General features: G+C 52.3%; 6 protein-coding genes and 1 non-coding gene across 7 annotated transcripts; 4 read left to right on the top strand and 3 right to left on the bottom strand.

Annotated features, from left to right (window-relative positions):
• Nucleotides 1-113: 113 nt before the first annotated feature.
• On the top strand, nucleotides 114-1518 carry J4E83_004254 (uncharacterized protein; the record flags this gene model as incomplete). Its single annotated transcript, XM_049331183.1, has 3 exons — nucleotides 114-269; nucleotides 319-1129; nucleotides 1181-1518. 3 exons carry the CDS (start codon nucleotides 114-116, stop codon nucleotides 1516-1518), a joined length of 1305 nt encoding a protein of 434 aa, XP_049189729.1.
• Nucleotides 1519-1717: 199 nt separating this feature from the next.
• Nucleotides 1718-1795, bottom strand: J4E83_004253. Its single transcript has one exon. It is a non-coding gene; the product is annotated as a tRNA-Ser (tRNA).
• Nucleotides 1796-2305: 510 nt separating this feature from the next.
• Nucleotides 2306-5772, bottom strand: J4E83_004252 (uncharacterized protein; the record flags this gene model as incomplete). Its single annotated transcript, XM_049331182.1, has 6 exons — nucleotides 2306-3018; nucleotides 3073-3481; nucleotides 3539-4055; nucleotides 4265-4676; nucleotides 4863-5530; nucleotides 5654-5772. The coding sequence occupies 6 exons, from the start codon at nucleotides 5770-5772 to the stop codon at nucleotides 2306-2308; spliced, it is 2838 nt and encodes a 945-aa protein (XP_049189728.1).
• A 2046-nt stretch (nucleotides 5773-7818) lies between these two features.
• J4E83_004251 (uncharacterized protein) lies at nucleotides 7819-8524 on the top strand (the record flags this gene model as incomplete). The annotated part of the gene is made up of 2 exons (XM_049331181.1): nucleotides 7819-7952; nucleotides 7999-8524. 2 exons carry the CDS (start codon nucleotides 7819-7821, stop codon nucleotides 8522-8524), a joined length of 660 nt encoding a protein of 219 aa, XP_049189727.1.
• Nucleotides 8525-9137: 613 nt separating this feature from the next.
• J4E83_004250 (uncharacterized protein) lies at nucleotides 9138-9837 on the top strand (the record flags this gene model as incomplete). The annotated part of the gene is made up of 2 exons (XM_049331180.1): nucleotides 9138-9472; nucleotides 9528-9837. The coding sequence occupies 2 exons, from the start codon at nucleotides 9138-9140 to the stop codon at nucleotides 9835-9837; spliced, it is 645 nt and encodes a 214-aa protein (XP_049189726.1).
• A 605-nt stretch (nucleotides 9838-10442) lies between these two features.
• J4E83_004249 (uncharacterized protein) lies at nucleotides 10443-11255 on the top strand (the record flags this gene model as incomplete). Its single annotated transcript, XM_049331179.1, has 3 exons — nucleotides 10443-10610; nucleotides 10661-10993; nucleotides 11040-11255. 3 exons carry the CDS (start codon nucleotides 10443-10445, stop codon nucleotides 11253-11255), a joined length of 717 nt encoding a protein of 238 aa, XP_049189725.1.
• A 450-nt stretch (nucleotides 11256-11705) lies between these two features.
• Nucleotides 11706-13158, bottom strand: J4E83_004248 (uncharacterized protein; the record flags this gene model as incomplete). Its single annotated transcript, XM_049331178.1, has 4 exons — nucleotides 11706-12469; nucleotides 12521-12605; nucleotides 12655-12770; nucleotides 12819-13158. The coding sequence occupies 4 exons, from the start codon at nucleotides 13156-13158 to the stop codon at nucleotides 11706-11708; spliced, it is 1305 nt and encodes a 434-aa protein (XP_049189724.1).
• Between the last annotated feature and the right edge of the window lie 4561 nt (nucleotides 13159-17719).

The raw sequence follows: 17719 nt of genomic DNA, 5'->3' as shown, positions 1-17719 counted from the left end.
CATCTTAGCCACGGAACTGTTGCCGCCATGTGACAACCACGCTTCTGCTCGTTAGAGTCCTTTTCTCCGCATTTTCAGTATAGTTCGAACTTTTTGAATATTGTCATTCAGCCATGTCGTCTTCTGCCCTCCGTACGTCCATGAGAATGGCTTCGCGGCCTCAACAACGGCTGGCCAGCATCCAAAGGCAGTTCAGTAGCTCTGCGCCGCAAAGGAAAGAGATTCGCGATGCATACATCATAAGTGCCAGCCGAACACCAACTGCAGTGGTTAGTTAACCGTCATCCCAAACTATGTCAGCTGCTAAACAGGCCATAGTTCAATGGCAACTTCACAACCGTATCCGCGACCCAACTCGGCGCCACAGCCATCAAGTCCGCCCTCGAAAAGTCGAAAGTTCCCATATCCTCGATCGATGCCGTATACATGGGCAACGTCCTCTCCGGAGGTGTCGGACAAGCACCAGCGCGTCAAGCAGCCATCTTCGCCGGCCTACCCACCAACATCGAAGCCACTACCATCAACAAAGTATGCGCATCCGGTCTGAAAGCAGTCAACATTGCCGCCTCGACCATCGAGCTCGGACAAGCGGAAGCGCAGGTCGCGGGAGGCATGGAGAACATGACAAGAGTGCCATACTATCTGAACAGGGCGAGCCAACAACCAGCCTTCGGCCACCAGAAGCTGCAAGACGGTCTAATCGCCGACGGACTATGGGATGTCTACAACCAGATCCACATGGGCAACTGTGCGGAGAACACAGCCAAGAAGTACGAAGTCTCAAGACAGGACCAGGACGACTACGCGATCGAGACATACAAGCGCGCACAGCAGGCATATAAGGACGGACTCTTCAAGGACGAGATTGTACCCGTCACTGTCAAGTCAAAGAAGGGCGAAACCATCATCTCCGAGGACGAGCAGTACAACAAGCTGAAGCTGGACAAGGTCTCCACACTGAAGCCAGCCTTCGAGAAGGGACCAGACGGCTCAGTCACAGCGGCCAACAGCTCACCTCTTAGTGACGGTGCATCAGCACTGATACTAGGAAGCAAGGAAATCGCCCAGAAATACGGCAAGGACAGCCGCGTACTAGCAAAGGTCGTCACCTACGCTGATGCCGCAGTCGGTACGTACCCCCATCCTCCTCTTACAACCCACTCTTGCTAACACCACCCAGACCCCATCGACTTCCCCATCGCCCCCGCCTCCTGCGTCGAGAAACTCCTCAAGCAATCCGGCCTCTCAAAGAACGACATCGCCATCTGGGAGTTCAACGAAGCCTTCGCCGCCGTTATCAAGGCCAACGCCAAGATCCTCGGTCTGGGCACCGACAATGTAAACCCAAGGGGTGGTGCTATTGCTCTGGGACATGCGCTGGGTAGCTCTGGAAGCAGGATATTGGTTACGCTGCTACATCAGCTGCAGGTTGGACAATATGGTGCTGCTGTTATCTGTAATGGAGGCGGCGCGGCGTCAGGTATTATTGTGCAAAGAGTCAGCGCGGATCAGCTATAGAAATATAAGAAAGTATGGTATGTAACTCAAATAACAAAAAGAAGCTCTTGAACGATGCAAAAAGTCCATTCGTACATACTGCATTGTTGCCACAAGAATCTCTCGCATATTTTCTAACCCAGAGGCCTTACCGCGTACCCATTCCCAACAGCAACACCCTTGCTTCTACTCAACGTAGCACAACCCAGCAAAAAAAGAACGACGTTGGCCAGACTCGAACTGACGCTCCCTAAGGAATTAGATTTCAAGTCTAACGCGATAACCACTCTAGAAACCCAAGAATTAGTAAGTAGCATGTGGTAGGGATAGAAGGGGAGCTTACCCGCCACAACGCCAGGATGATGTTTGGTGATTGATGATGTCATCGTAAATTTTATGGTTAATATAATGGAGACATCGAGAAGGTTGAGAAAGAAACATTGCGAAGGAAGATCTAGTTGTGTAGAATTGTGAATTGTAGGGTAGAATATGCGGTGAGTTGGCAGCCACGTAGATGTGGTGTGATGGGTGCGTGCGTGGTGGAACGTGGGACAATGACGAAAGGTTAGGCAGGTAGACGAAAGTGGTAATGAAAATAGCGGAAAGGGATGTTGGGATATAGCAAGGGATGTGCGATGTAATTATGATCATTAGATCTATATCTCTGCGTCAACCTTGACTGCAAAAAAGCTAAGACACATTTTACCCCCGGTATACGCCTAGATTCCAAAGCCTAAAGGAAACAAAGAATCCTTGCACCAGGTGGAAAGATCACGGTGATCAAATGATAATCCGAAAACCATCAACCTCATACCTGATTAAGACCCATATCCATATCCGTATCCAAATCCATAGCAAAGTCCATATCATCCCAGGGCATCGCATCAGTACCCTCAACACCCGCCATACCAACACCAGTAGTCGTAACAGGAATAGTAGAGTCAAAGTCCGCGCTGCTCGTTGGGTTCTGAAAATCCTCTGGCAGTTGATCCCACGATGGGAACTGGAAGTCGTCGACAGTAGGCCCACCCGCAGTCAAACCGTCAACCGTGGGCTGTTCGCTAGCGCTGGGTGTGAACGGCGCCAGATGCGCAGTCGAATCATCGAGCCAGTACCTCCTCTTCGGTAACCCAGCAGTCTTAATCGAGAAGCCGATCTCGCCTTGCTCGCCGAGACAAGTACCGGCTCCTGTGCACGCGAGTTCTGAGATGGGCTCACAGAAACCTAGTAAGTTGTCTGCGCTCGAAGTCGTTGTGATGGGAGCGTACGACGCTGGTGAGGTAGGCGATCCGGTTAGTCCTGGTACGCTGTAGGGTGTTTGGCGACCCGAGGAAAGTTGTCGCGCGTGTCCCTGGACGGCGCCTACCGAACCGGATAGCGCGAATTCGTAGGATAGAGCGCGCAACGGATCGTTCTGGGACATTGAGGTGCAGGCGAAGTTGCTCACGTCGAAGCTTGGATCCAATGCGGAGCCGTAGTTGATGCCGAGGTCTTCGAATATTTCGTGTTCTCCGTTGATATCTGTGTTGATGTTAGCTAGAGGTTTTGAGGCATACAGGAATAGATTTCACATACTCTTTATTGGGGTTTGGCAGTTGATGCCGTGTGCTTTCTTGAACAAGTTCAGCCATTCGGGGTTATCCGCAGATGTTTGGTTCCATGGATCATCGTCATCGTAGAGGATACGACGTGACTCTGCTTGCAACACCTCGTCGGTCAAATTTGCGGAGCCATGCTTTGCGATGTGCTCTCGTGCGAAACGGCCCAGCTGCAGTGTGAGGATTTCCCAGCAGGTTGCGTTCGGGTTGTCGACGAGGGACTTGGAAGGAGAATAGTCTTTCGGTGTCGTCAGGACGATGGGCCCAATAGTCGAAGGATCACTGCCAGGTTGGTATGCCGCAGACACGTTGTTCGCGTAGTCGGTGTCATCAACGTTGGGTAAAAGGTATTCAAGGTCCTTGCTATCAACGGACAGGTTAAGCTGCTGTTGACAAGTCAGCCTATTGTGCGCAGTCCACATGATCGCCACGATGGTACGCACCTTGAGGCTCGCAGTATTGGACGCTGAGAACGGGAATGGCGATTTGCTTTCGTTGGCGATGAGATAAGGTGGCATCGCGTTCGTGACGTGGATAGCGACATGAGGGTCTAAGCCCCTGCATCCCTTCCAGTTCTTCATGTGTGCGCCGTTGCGGAACTCTTTCGCCAAATGGTCGAGGCGGTCTTGCCACTTGTCAAAGTTCATCCCGCAAAAGCCGCAACGAGATTTGATGTATTGGGCTTCTGACTTCCATGTGTCCATACTGGAGGTCATCTTGCAACCGTGCATGAGTCGTAAGTGTTGTCGAAGATGGTCTTTCCGGTAGAAGGTTCGGGATTCTGGGCCCTTCTCGTAACATGCGGAGTGATTGTGCGTGGCCAAATGGTCTTTGCTGGGGTCTAGCTCATCGCAGTATACACATCGGGGCTTTCCGGTAGCTTTGTCGGCGACAATCTCACCCAGAGGGGCACATAGCCATTTCTCCAGTGACAAGTGAAGACTCTTCTCGTGCCGCGACCTATAATCTGTCAGCTTGGTGTCTCTTCTTATACTTGACATCCGCATAATATCCCAGGTGTAGTAACCGAGCAAGAAGAAGACCACACAATGAGAACGTGGAATAGCGGAAGGATGACGATGCGACCAATCAGGCCATGACTTGATGTTGAAGAAATTTGTCGGCTTCAGAGTGGCCGTTGCATTGCGAGAATATAGGAACAAACCCACCAATCGTATTTGGACTTGAATGTATCAGTGCAGAAAGTGCACTGAAAGATACGTTGCCCTTCGTCGGGACCAGCCTTTGGCGCTCGTGTGGGAATGCGACGACGCCTTCGCCTCTCCTTGGACTTCAAGCTGTTCAACGAGCCGAGGGAGTGACGCGAACCATGCGAGTAGGCTGAGTTGTGAGATCCAAAAGAGCCAGACGACACGTTGGTAGGGCGGGTCTCCAATGAGGAGATAGAGGGTGCTCTGAATACAGAGAAGCTTCCAGTGCTATCATTAGAGATATCCTTGCGATAGCTACTGCTCGAGCTCTCCGTTTGAGGCAGGTCGAAAGTCTCAACAGCGTGCGCGATAGCGTTCATCGGCGCAGGTTCGTTCTCAGGAGGAGAGTGCTTCCATCGTTCGAACGGATCTGTCGAGAGTTAACCGAAACATTCCTGCTGCTGAAGCACCGGCATTTGAGCCATCGTGCTAGTGTCTGGGTCGCTGTTCTTATCCTCTGGACGTCTGTCACCCACACGGAAAGTGATGAACTTTCCGGTGGAGGACGAAGCCAGAGTTTTGTGCGATCTTGTGAAACCAGACTCGGAATACGTACTCATGCTTTCCCAGGTCTTGCCTGCTGGGATGTTGATGGCTCCTGTTGATGGTCGGAGACTTGGCGAAGCGCTTCGCTTGGGTCGAGCCTTCTGCCTTCGCCTTGTGTTCGCCATCCAGTTCGAGATTTGACCGACCGATAGGCCAGTCTCTTGCTTCAGCGTCTCCTTCTCCTCGTCGGTCGGGTATGGATGATCGATATGCATGAGCATCCAGTCTTTGAGCACTTTCACAGCCGCTCGTGGAAAGCGAGCAGCTGCGGCACCCTTCTTGGGACCTTCGTCATCCTCTTTTCCATCTTCGATCGGACCGAGGTGACCTAGCGATCGCATCTGCTTCTTACCAGTGAGACCACCGACATGTCGAATGTCGTTCTCTGCCACGACGTCTAAGGTGTCCAGCGCAGTCCTCTGGCGCATACCTGGCATCCGCTCAGGGTTGCTGAAGCTGCATGGTCGAAACAAAGCGTTGCATGGCGAACATCCGGATCGCTTGGAGCCATCGGCGTTGAAGATAAAGCATTCGAGAGATTTCGATCGACAGTACTCGCAAGGCTGAACAGCCTTTTGATAAGTCGGAAGCCAGCTGCTGAAGTTCGTGTTGAACTCTGCACTTGCGGGTTGGATACTGTCGGAGTTCTCCAGCTCTCCAGATTCATCCAGTAAAGAGCTAGTTGGTGTCAGAACCATACACGCAGATCTTGGAAAATTCAAACCGCTATCCTTGCTATTCTGCAAGTATACAAGTTTGAGGTCGGAGTATATGACCGGATAGGATACACGGGACACTCACTTCTGGGGTAGTACCGTCTCAGATACGCCGAAAGAAGTTTCTTGTGACGCGTTGGGCATGCCTGTTTCTCCGAAATCGACAAAGTCTGCCATATCAAAGGCGGCACTAGGCGTCGCCATGATGGTGGCGCGTGGTCCGGCTTGCAAGATCAATCAATCCTATTGGTTGGTGCCAATGGCTCGTGAGGGGAAAGAAGACAAATGCGCGCCCTCCGTACAGATTTGACAATAAGGCGCAAGATGTCGTTGCGGAAGTATGGTTGCTAAGTATGACTGCTGGCTTGGACTCATCTTTAGGACCATGCCAAAGAAAGCACTGCACACTTTCTACAGACGCTAAACCGTATTCTGAAGGATGTCGAGTTGAAGGGCGCAGTCCGTGCGCGTGCAGGATACAGATTAGCCAGTCTTGAGCGGCCTAGTCATCCGATAGAGAACGCGTTCGTACCGCTGAGTCATTAGCATGACATCGCGGTGTTGGACACTTGATGCGGAGGCTGCAAGTGAACAATTGATCAGGACATATGTACAACTTGATGGAGTCAACGTCGTTTTAAAGTCTCCTACACGGCTTTGTGAGGATGCAAGACGTTGCGACAGTCCAACACTACAAAGACGCGAATATTACCGGGCTATTGAACCCCAGCAAAGCTGAAGCTGACATACCCCACATCGGTTCTGCGCGATGCACGAACATGGCGGAAGTCATCCTCTAGTTCTTGTGGCAGGTTTGCAATTGGTTGTCGAGGATCTAGAAGATAGCAGACCGTTTGGGCGCACTGCATGTTGGAATGGGGTGCCGCTCCAGGCTCGGAAGACTTTGCGGAGGATGCGAACTCGGCAACCGCAGCCGTCACGTATCGAAATATGCACGCCATGCAGCAAGCGGTCAACTGGCACCGTTCATCGGAGGTTTGCGAAGGTCGGCGAAAATTTGAACGTCGGGACCGAAGGATTGGCGGCTGTTCGGGAAGACTTGACCCGTCCAGTACGCGGAGGCTGTCGTCTTAAATAGGGCCCAGGCGGTAGAACGTGATGATAGTTGTGATCTGACGTCCACAGAAGCGCATGGAGTTTCTCGTTGTTCTCACGGATGAAAGAAGCTAGCCCTGGAGCTTTGGCAAGAGTGACGCGTGACGTCACGAAGCCTGCCGTGTTAGGAAGGCACCTACTGAACATAACAACAGAACATCTGCCAGGCTTAGTGGTTGACGAACGTATCGAAATCGCTTCTTTTTTCTTCGAAGCTGTACATGACTTCTGAAGAATGCATCTCACTCACTCAAAGTACGGGTATTCCACGCACAGGTTTCTCCATGCCCTGGGTCACTCAGCCTACCTCGCGTGCCAGGAGGTCCAACCGGTACGGAGCATCGACCGCCCATAGATCAGAAATACATCGGAACGAGCTGAGAGTAGAACTGACGGTGAGTCGACATCGCTTAATGCTTGAGAACTCAAGCAAATCGCGAACAGCGCATAGGTGACGCCCTAAAGCACCCAATCATCCGTCTTACGTTGCTTTTCAGGTACCACAACGATGCATATCACTCACATATCACGTCTCTGATAGCTTTGGATACGGAGCACACTTGCACTGGTCCTGATCGGAGAGCATCGAGGGGTCGGACAAGGCTGGAAGCGAAGGCGGGGTAACCTGATGCGAAGATCGAGTACTGACATGTGCCACGCAGACTTACAGCTCTGTACTCACGATCAAGGCTGTCCTCCATCACCATAAGACGGTGAAGCATAGTAGTCGACATGTGCCTAGCTTCCGATGGACTCCTCGGACTCTGGACTGTTATATGTAGACAGCCTTGGCATAGCGCGAGGTTGGGTGTCGAGCGGACCTTAGCGATTCTGCCAACTCATAACGCATCCGCACGTCTGTCCAATACATCAATCCGCCCATAAGCTGCCCGAAGCTAGCCAGTCCCCGTCACTGGCATCCACATTGCTCGTCATGTAACCTGTCACTTGTCACCGCCTGTGCCTGATTACCCAAGCGCGAGCATCCGCCTAGGGCTTGTTTTAAACCGACGATAGTCCATACCGCAGCCTCACTCTGCCTCCACAGCGAGCTCCGAGGCAGCTTCTTAACGTGTACGGCCCACTCTGGACCGACGATGATTAGCAGTGGCTCACCAATTTGCTACCCACGAAATGGATGCAGCTCCCAACTGTGCCATCTGCAATGCGCCGCCGTATCCTGAATGTTCCTGCGAATCGGAGCGGCTTCAAATAGCCGTCAAGCAGGCTGAGGCGCGTGCTATGGAAGATCGCATGGCTGAGATACGGTATGATCCAGATACGCTCCTTGCAGTACCTGCTGACCATGTGTAGAGACTGGGTAATCAACAATGCGCGCCAGCATATCCTCAACGCATTCGAAAGATTGACCTCGACACGCAAGCAAGCGCACTCATCATATCTAGCGTCCCTTCCGAACTACGAGGTCTACATGCGATACTCTGGCCACCCGCCGATACACCCCATGTACGTTGCGACGTTGCAGACACAGATTGCAGAGGCGCACGCGGAACTCAAGCGCGGTATCGACGCCGACTGGCGCGCATCGGTGCTGCGATATCCAGAAGTGCTGGACTACTTCTACAGCCTTGTCGAGCTCAGACTGCCGGACGATCGCTCTCGAGAAGTCGTTGAACCACCCTTCGCCGCGGCAGGCTACGCGGATGTTGGATATGGAGTCAAACAGAAGAAGAAGAAGCGACGGGAGAGAGAGGGATCAGTGCCGCAGCAACACATGGCTCTCAGAGTGATGCGTGGGGTGCCACCTCCTGCTGTGCCCACTCCGCCAATCCACCACAACGGGTCGTATCCTCGGCCGCCCGATCCCTACGGATACTAGATCGCTGGACGTCTACTTTCTTTGCGTTTGTTATTCTTTGCTCACTTCATAACGTCCTGTCATGTACACCGGAACGGATGGTAGTGGGTAGTACTGCTGTTACAGGCATGAAAAGCCTTCGAAGCAATGAAGAAATAAGGAGTGGCACAGACATACTGTCGCATGTACTGGCGCTATTGAATTTGGTCGCGTTTCTGGTATTGTGACCGCTCTATATTCACAAGCGACATCAAGCATAGCGAGGAGTGTTCGTTCATAGGAGTTTCATTCGCAGCGGGTACTATCAGATCTTCAACATGTACCTGAACCTGAATCTACTCCTATAGTTTACTCGAACGCAATCAAAGTTTGATGATTCTTCAGTATGATGTTGGGCGACAGCGGATAGCACATGCCTAAGGCACCTTCCGCTACGTAAGTCCGTGCACCCATGGTTTGGAAAGTCGCGACTTGAGCTTGTAGAAATTCCTAGACACATCACCACCAACCTGACGACACAAATCTCGCACGATACCACGCGACTTACTGAACAACTTGACGGTCGCGTAATTCTGAACAATCGAACAACACATACACGCGATCGCAAACGGCGTATCTGGCCGAGTCGCCCATCATGAGCGGAAAAGCAGGCGCATACGGAACGTCTGGCGGCGGCGACACGGACTTCAGGAAAACATGGGATCGCGACGAGATGGCGCAGCGGGCGAAGGACAGGGAGGCAAAAGATCGTGAAGAGGGCAAAGAGCGATATGAGGCAAAGCTGGCAGGCAAGACATACAGGCGGAGGGCGTCCACGCCTGATGATCTGAAGCAGACTGAGGCCAGATCGGAGCGCATAGACTGGAGCAAGATGATCGGAAAGCAAACCCTCACGTCAGCAGCAGCCGCTGTTGGCAAGAGGGGACGTGGTGCGGGCGCATACTGTCAAGCCTGTGACCTTACATTCAAGTACGTCTTCCTTGTCGCAACATCACAATCTGTAGATTATATTAACAGCTACCAGGGACAACATCCAGTACGTCGAGCATCTGAACAGCAAGCAGCATTTGGTCGCGACGGGCCAGTCGGGCGAGGTCCACCGCGCGACAGTCCACGAAGTACGGGAACGCCTACGATATCTCAAGCGCAAACGGGACGAGGACAAGTTTATGGAAGTGACAGATCTGGACGCGAGGTTGGCAATGACCAAAGAGCAACTGGAGAAGGACGCCGAGGAGAAGAGGCGGCTGCGCAACGAGAAGCGCAGGGCGAAGAAGAAGACGGACGCGACTGCCATGGAGTGGAAGGTCGAGGGCGATGGCATCATCCGCTGAACACCATGGGCTCTCGATCCTCATACTAAACTTTGGCACGGAGACCGATAAATGCGCATATGGGGGTCTACTATAGCCTACGTCGGGCTGGTCTCTTGGAACGCTCAGGCTGCGTCGTCTTCAGAGCTTGCAAGAAACCGCCTTGCCCAGCCCTGGCGAACTGCATGCACCACTAGGCACAGTTGTCTTCCGCCGATCTTGCGGACCTTTCATGTTAGAATTCGGTCATCATGCAACATTGTCTTCCGCCGAGCTTTAGCTCATCAGGCATCCAACCTTTCATGCCACGGAGCTCCGGGCAAAAAGGCTCGGGGGTTAGGCGCACGACATCGCGGACGGCATACCCCACATATCAGCATCGCCCCCCTCCCAGCACACCGGACGTAATACATCAGCGTGCTGATTTCTAAGCCCAACACCGAGTTGCGACATTAACCATAGCAACATAAATAAACACCCTTTCTCCCAGAAGCGCTTTTTAGTTCTGCATCAGTCAAGCTTCACACTTGGCATCTCTTGTCGTATCTTCCGCGTTTTCTCCCCGCATTTTCAGCCGCATTGTCACTTAGCGCTGACATCATCTTCGACGTTCTACATCAATCGCTATGGCTCAAGTCAATGGAAATGCGCCCAAGATCACGCTTTACACTAATCATCGCTGTCCTTGGGCGCACCGAGCTCATGTGGTGCTGAAGGAGTTGGGGCTTCCTTATGAAGAGGTCATCATTGATTTGGGTAAACCGAGGGAGCCGTGGTATCTCGAGATCAACCCTGTGAGTTTACGCCTGCTTCCATATAGTTGAGTAGTACTAACAACCCCAAGCGCGGCCTCGTCCCCGCCATCAACTTCAATGGCGAAATCATCACAGAGTCCGGCGTCGTCGCAACGTTCCTGGCAGATGCGTACCCCTCACATGTTCTTCCCGCATCTGGCACCCCAGAAGCAGCTCTGACCCGGGCGAGAATCAGCTTCTTCGTCGATACCTGGTTTAGCAAGGCGGGAAGCTTCTTCTACAAGATCCTGATGTGTGACTCCAAGGAAGAGCAAGCGAAGATGAGCCAGGAGTTTGTGGATGTTGTTACCAAGGAGATCGAGCCGCTACTGAAGGACGCGAAGCCATTCTTTGGTGGTAGCCAGAAGGTCACGTTGGCTGAGGTAAGTACATTGTCAGACGATTACGAGCGACGCTAACATGCTGCAGGCTCTGACGGCACCTTTCATTATCCGCACGTATGCCATGGCCAAGCATGAACTGCTCCCGAAATCTATCATCTCTGGCCTCGATGCACTGCCCAATTTCTCCAAGTGGGCCGCTGAGGTCAACAAGCAGGAGAGTGTGACATACATCTGGGACGAAGAGGCGGTTATCGATGGGACAAGGAAGAGGATTGAGAGCCAGAAGGCAGCTTCCAAGTGAGCTTACACGATAGTAAACCATAAGACACGGGATGACCATAGCAAGAATGTAATTACGCACAAAAGATGCAGCTATCTACCTATCTACACTTTTGAGTATGATGTTTGCCAGACCGCCTGATATTGCTCATGCATGGATGCTTGCCTGATGCTATGTATTTTCTTTCTGGTGAAAAACGAATACAGTAGGGGAAAACAACGCCGAAGAGCGACACCGAAGCGCCAATAGCGCGCCTGAAACGTCAAAAAGCCTAGCTGAATGCAAATCGCTTAACGAGTGCGCCTTGTTATCTTTGAAATGAAGAAGCCAGGCTAGATGCAGGTTGCTTAACGAGTGTGCCGACGATGCGCGCTGGAAAAGCTACGAGACGTCATGGGCTGACGGAAAAGGAAAGCACCACCGGCGGTATTTTAGTCATCGACATCGCGAGGAAGGTGGGGAACACCACTCCTAGAACCTCGAACCACAACGCGTCCGCTTCGTCGGTGGCATCGTCTTGTCTCCAGTGCAGAGCGACAACAACATCTCCGCCGCTCTTACATCATCGCGATTATGGTCGTCGTCGCCACCGGACACCTCTGAGCCGTGCGCGCTGTCCACCGTGGTGGCTGTATCGGGACGAGTGACGCGGTCGTCATAAGAGACTTTCGAATGTGTCCGTTTCGCTCGAAAGCCTTCAACGTGGTACTCGTATGGAGCCGACGTTGGCGTGAGTAACCCCGGAGGCGCCTGGAAGCTGATAGGCGAGCCCAAGAGGGAAGAGCCGATTGTGCGTGGCGACCATGGAGATTGGGAGCGGTTGATGGGCGTGAACTGAGTGCGAGGAGACACTTCAGGCGAGCAGAGATACTTGCCATGGCGACTAGTGTCCGTCCCATACCCGCTCTCGATATCGGTCGGTCGCGCGCGCCGTTGCATGACCAGCTTCTCTTTGAGCAAGGGCGGCTCGCAGTGCATCTTCGGTGTCTCGATCAGCGACGATGCGTCGGGCTTGGGAACAGCATACGCAGGACCAAGCTTTGCGAAACGAACCGTCTCTTGCGCGCAGAACTGCACAATGGTCGGGTCAATGAGGAATTTCGCAAAGCATGGGTCCTTCGGATGCAGACACTCGGAGGGAAAGTCGTTGCCGAATACTGGGGTGAGTGCCCATCGAATGTCGTAGCAGAATGTCGCTGCTATGGCTTTGGCTGCATGGTATGGCATCCAATAGCCTACAAGAAGTCAGTACCCATCTCCGTATGACTGCTATTGCAACAACTGACCTTGGCAGACCAGAGCCCCACCGGTGATACTGTAGCTGATGTCCTTCAGTCCAGGGTTCTCTCTCAACGCCTTGGCCGGTATCGTCTGCACCAGTCAGTCTCCTCTTCATCTAGTGGGCTGGTCAGCAACCTACCTTTGAATACTTCAACGACTTGAAGAAAGGCGTCATGCGAACGAGGCCGACATTGTAGTCCCAGACAACAGTGTACTCTTTTTCGTCATCTGGTCTCTTGTACGTGTACTGGAACACTAATCCCAAGTCAGCATCAAGCTAGCAGGAAGGTGAGCAGAACCTACTTTCAAAAGCTTCTCGTCCAGTCTTTTCATGGAAGGCCTTCTTATCGCTGTTGTACGGGATGTGCCTTACACCTTTCCTGGATATCTCTCCCAAAGGATAGATTTGGAACCGGCGATGCTGGTGCAATAGTTCATGGTCTTCACCGGCCTCGTGTGGTGGGAAGTTGACGTTACCGACGGTTCTGTTGCCTTCTGAAAAGATTGGAGCGTCCTTCGGAATCTTTTGTCGTCTTGGCTCTGAGACTGCAGCCACTGGATATGGAGCTGGCGTCGGCGAGTTCGAACTGCGGTGGTCGTCGCGGCCACCGCAGATAGGGTTCAGCATTTGCGATATCTTCATCATAACGATAGCTTGCGAACCTTGCGGTTGATGGGACGAAGACTGTTGGTGCAGGTACTTTTCGAAAGGTACCGGTACTTGGCAGGAACGGTGGACTTGAAGACGCAAAGACCAGGTGGGAAAGCGAGACTAAGCTGCCGTGGAACGGAAAGATTGACTTGGAGTGGAGAGGGTTTGGGTGGCAGCGACGGGAAGAAGAGGCTGATGTCTTTTTCGTTTGCGAAATGCTCACGAGGACGAAATGAGCACCGTATACCTCCGGCCAGTACAGACGTGGATCGGAGGCTACCAGACGCTTGCGACAAATCTTCTTGCAATTAGCAGACGGCACCAGATACAACTGACTGTCATTGCGACGTACGTACTGAGTTCGACTGAAGAGGACCTGGGCGACGACGCGCTTGATGGGGTAGATGATGGCGAGGAGACGTGCGCTACACGTTGGTGATGACCCAATACGACAGCAGTGGCTCCGCCCAACAAACGGAATGATCCCGTGGCGATTGGATGGACCTCGTGTGGTATCCAACGGACACTTTGCTCGGCTATCGCAACAGTACCAGTCGACCAGTCACTTTGACAGCGAAGTCAGCAAGTGTCAAGAAGAGGCGATCGTGCAGATGCTGTCGACCAAGATGAGATGCAAGTCTTACCAAGAGTAAGGAAACGAACCAGGTTATCCTCTCGGGAGAGCTTTCGGCTAATGTCACTAAGGAGGACGGTATCCTGGGGCAAGGTACTTGTGCTGTACACGGCTTCTTAACGGGTCAACTCATGCCTTCACTTCGGCCCGCTAGTTGCTCAGTCCTGGCGACGCACTTCGCCAAAGCTTGTCCAAGCGCCTTGCAGACCACGTCCGGTGTGTAAGTGGACCAGCGTCCACACTACATGGCTTGCCAGGTTACGACGTGGTGGATCCATTCATTGGACCAAACGGCCGTTGCCGAAAGCAAGTGCTGGGATCTGAACAATGCGATAGTGAAAGAGGGATCGAGGGGATAGCGTCGTACGGCATCAAACACAACATCCGCCCTGAACCCTGCATCTGCACCAGGACATACATGAGTTCCTTTGTCGAGAGGACATATGCGCCGACCAAAACATTTCCAATGAGCTCGCGGACGTGCGAGCTGGCAGCGCTGAGCAGCTCAGCAACTCTTCAGCCACCGGCGGTATCAGCGGAGGACGTGGCATTTTGTGCTTCCTGATTGGCACCTATACATATCTACAGACGGAACATGGCTTGTGGGAGGCTAGTCCATCGCTACGTCCATACCAGCGGTATCCGCTGCTGAAGGTACCTGGCGATTGTACCACCACGCCGCATGTACCTGATCAGTCCGTACGAGTGGCATGCTTAGACTGGAATTGTTCCCGTGCAATCCTTCTGAGAACACCAGATTATTCTGGCATACTCCCTGTCGGCCTGGCATGAAAGAACCGGATCGGTGCAATGTTTACCTGCAGCGTCCCGTGGAAGTACGGCGCACGTCCCTCCTACCTTTCGTTGCAAACGTGGCCCAATTCCTCACGTATCTCGGATATCTGCACAATTGCAACTCCGTTGGAACCTGTCATTGGTGCACACGCTGTCGGTGTGTGTTCAGCCTTGCTCCCGTTGGCGATACTCGAGATACGGTATACAGCATAGACACTGCTGGCTTGTCTCTGCAACAACAATCTGTCTACCGTCAAACATTGCAGGCTGAATGCAATTTCTGGATCAGACATATCTTTCTCTTCGTAGTGAGACATGGCGCGCTCTAATGCAAGCCCTTTCACCTGCCTGCGACGCGAAGTCATTCACAGTGGACTCTCGACGGGCCCTTGCCTCACCGGACCTTTTCAAACAAGTCGCGTTGTCACGTTCGCTTTGACATACGGTCGGGTTGATTGCAGGCCTGCTCACGAAGAAAGGCGGTGTTCATGTCTCAGTACAGACCGCTCAAAGAAGACGAAAGCCAGGTTGCTGCACCAGCTGTCGCGACCCGTGACCACGGCTTGATGAGATTCGTCTCTAGGGCTCTTGTGTATCTTTTCGTTCTATTTTCTGGCGAATCGGTGCCGTTCTGCAGAGCAGCTTGGATACTTACAGCCTTACCCGCTGTCACTGTGCGTGGCCGGCGGTGGAAGATTCGAACAACTCACACTGCCTTCCGGTCAAAGAAGAGTGACTTCGTGAGATCCTAAGCGGACTCGCTCGAGCTCATTGCGCTGATTGGGCCAAGGATCAATGCATTATGAGGATGATGGTCATTCGCATGGCGCTCAGATGGGGAGGAGATGGGCGCTTGCTATCGATCATTGTGCATGTGCCCAGACTCTTTCCGCTTCCGCTGGTTACACAGAAGCCGTCACAGTGGGATGACAGTCGGCTCGAATTACCTCGATCAGCCAGGTCTATTCGGGGTGAAACTGCTGTGCGGCGAGCCCAAGATGGAATTGAGCGGCGAACATCAGCAGGTACAGAGCCTTGACCAGCGACCTCTTTGAGTTCGCACCCAATTCCGAGTCCAAAGCTATGGCCCGCGTCGAGCAAGGCAAAACAATTTTGTGGCGAAGCCATGTCTTGGTGTGATAGCTGTGTCTATTGGACATGACGCAGGTGAGTAAACATCTCAACCCGGCCACACGCCATGCTGAGCGCACGCTGTGGTGTCGTCGCAGGACCAGCGTCTAAGAGAACTGGTTGTACGACAACGCTGTCAACATGCTCGTACCTCTAATGAGCCGTTTTTCCGTACGCATCGGCGCCGTTAGTCGTCCTCCCAAAGTTGACCAGGGTCTGCCATGAGTAATGAAAGACTAGAGGAATCATGCACTCCATCGCCTCAAGCTGTTCACCGCATCAGCAAGCACCAGATGCACGAGACAGACTACGAACAGCATCGAGGGGACAAGTCCAAGAACCCATGCGCAAGTCGAGCGTATCCAGCGATGCGTCTGTTCAGCACGACATGTAGTCTCGTAACACAGCTACTTTTTAGGTGGAAATACCGGATGTGGTGCCTCTTTGGGTAAAACCAGAAAGTAAAATGCGCGACAACGTGTCGATAGAGGACGTACTGAACTAGTCGTGCCTCACGTACTCAGGCGACGCGTACATCCTCAACGCATTTGTTCCATTATCTCTCAACTGCCTTCTCATGCAAAGCATGTGCCAAATCGCGACACGACTATTATAAATTCATCCACTATACGAAAAGCTCTCTTGGTTTTCTTGGTGTCGATCAAGATTATGAGGCACTGGCTCACCCCAGTATTCTTGCTTTCACCGATGTTGTCTTCACGATCGTTCCACAAACGTCACGGCATGCACAAGAGAAAAGCCCGTAGCCCTTCAAGGCTATCTCAAATATCACAGCCTGAACGGTACTCCGCCCCCTCTGGCGCATCGAATAGTACCACCAAGCTGTCAGAATTGCCTTTCCTCGTGCCCGACGGGTGCCGCGTTGGGACGTGTCTCACACAATCTGACGAGGCGGAAGCAAGAGTGCAGTCGGTCCGCTGCCCCACCAAACCACTCTTGCACGACGGACTCCTTAATTGCCATCTTGTTAGGCTTACCATAACGCAATCTCACGATCGCGCCTGGTAGTGCCTTTTCGCTTAAACAAGAAGGATGCAAGGATGATCCTCGCATTGTGTCTATGAGAAAGCACGACTTCCGGTTAAAATCTCAAGAACGACTGTCAAGGAGCGTTACAGGTGACGAATTGCGGGCACACAGCGTCTTGCGAAAGGACGTTTGGTGCACATAATAGTCGAGGGAGCACGCTCTGTACTTGTGGCAAAGAGTTGCAGGGCCTTCAGCTCAAATGTGAGCTTAACTTGATCTCATTGCTTCTAGATTCTGACTAGCACAGCTTCTGACTAGCACAGCTTCTTCGCTATGATAGCGTTGTGCTGATCTGTTGTGGACACCATCTTTATGATCTCCTCCCACTCCTTTGCCTTGTTGTCCTCCCCTTCTTTAATGTAGCACCCGCGTTAGAAGGTTTAAAGCTTGTTAGCTTCCTCGTAGAAGCTGTAGGTGGCTTAAGCGCATATAAATAGGCGCTCCTTAGCGATAAACTAGTAGTCTAGCTTTATAGCCTATAAGATTATATTGTCGCTGAGGTATATAACATAGTTAGGGCAGGTAGAGCCCTAGAAGGTTAGCTTAGAACAAGGGAAGAGAGCGTCTACTTACAATTAGATAGGAGGCGTTAACTATAATAGGTTGTAGCTTCTAGAGCTAGGATGCGAGTAGATTTGTAAAGCTAAGTATAGTTGTTTAGCGTGTTTAAGATAGATAAATTTAAGCGAGGATGCTAGCAATTAAGTCTTTTTAAGTATAGATTAATGCTAGGTAGCTGGAGACGAAGTTTACTAAGATGTGTTCTTATCTAATAGGCTTCTATGCACGTGATCTCAATGGACCATGGAAAGAGCGAGCTTCAGGCGACCCCGGAGAAGGTTCTGACTGACAGCTGCGGTGATGCAATCAAGCTTTGTGGCGCTTTCCACACGGTAGGACGACTTACGACGACACTCGAGCAGCAGATGCACGTTCAGTGAA

Source organism: Alternaria metachromatica (assembly GCF_023757995.1).
Source record: "Alternaria metachromatica strain BMP 0045 chromosome Unknown scaffold_7, whole genome shotgun sequence".
NCBI lineage: Eukaryota > Fungi > Ascomycota > Dothideomycetes > Pleosporales > Pleosporaceae > Alternaria > Alternaria metachromatica.
The sequence above is the reverse complement of the archived record's forward strand: the minus strand, read 5'-3'. Positions and strand labels throughout refer to the sequence as shown.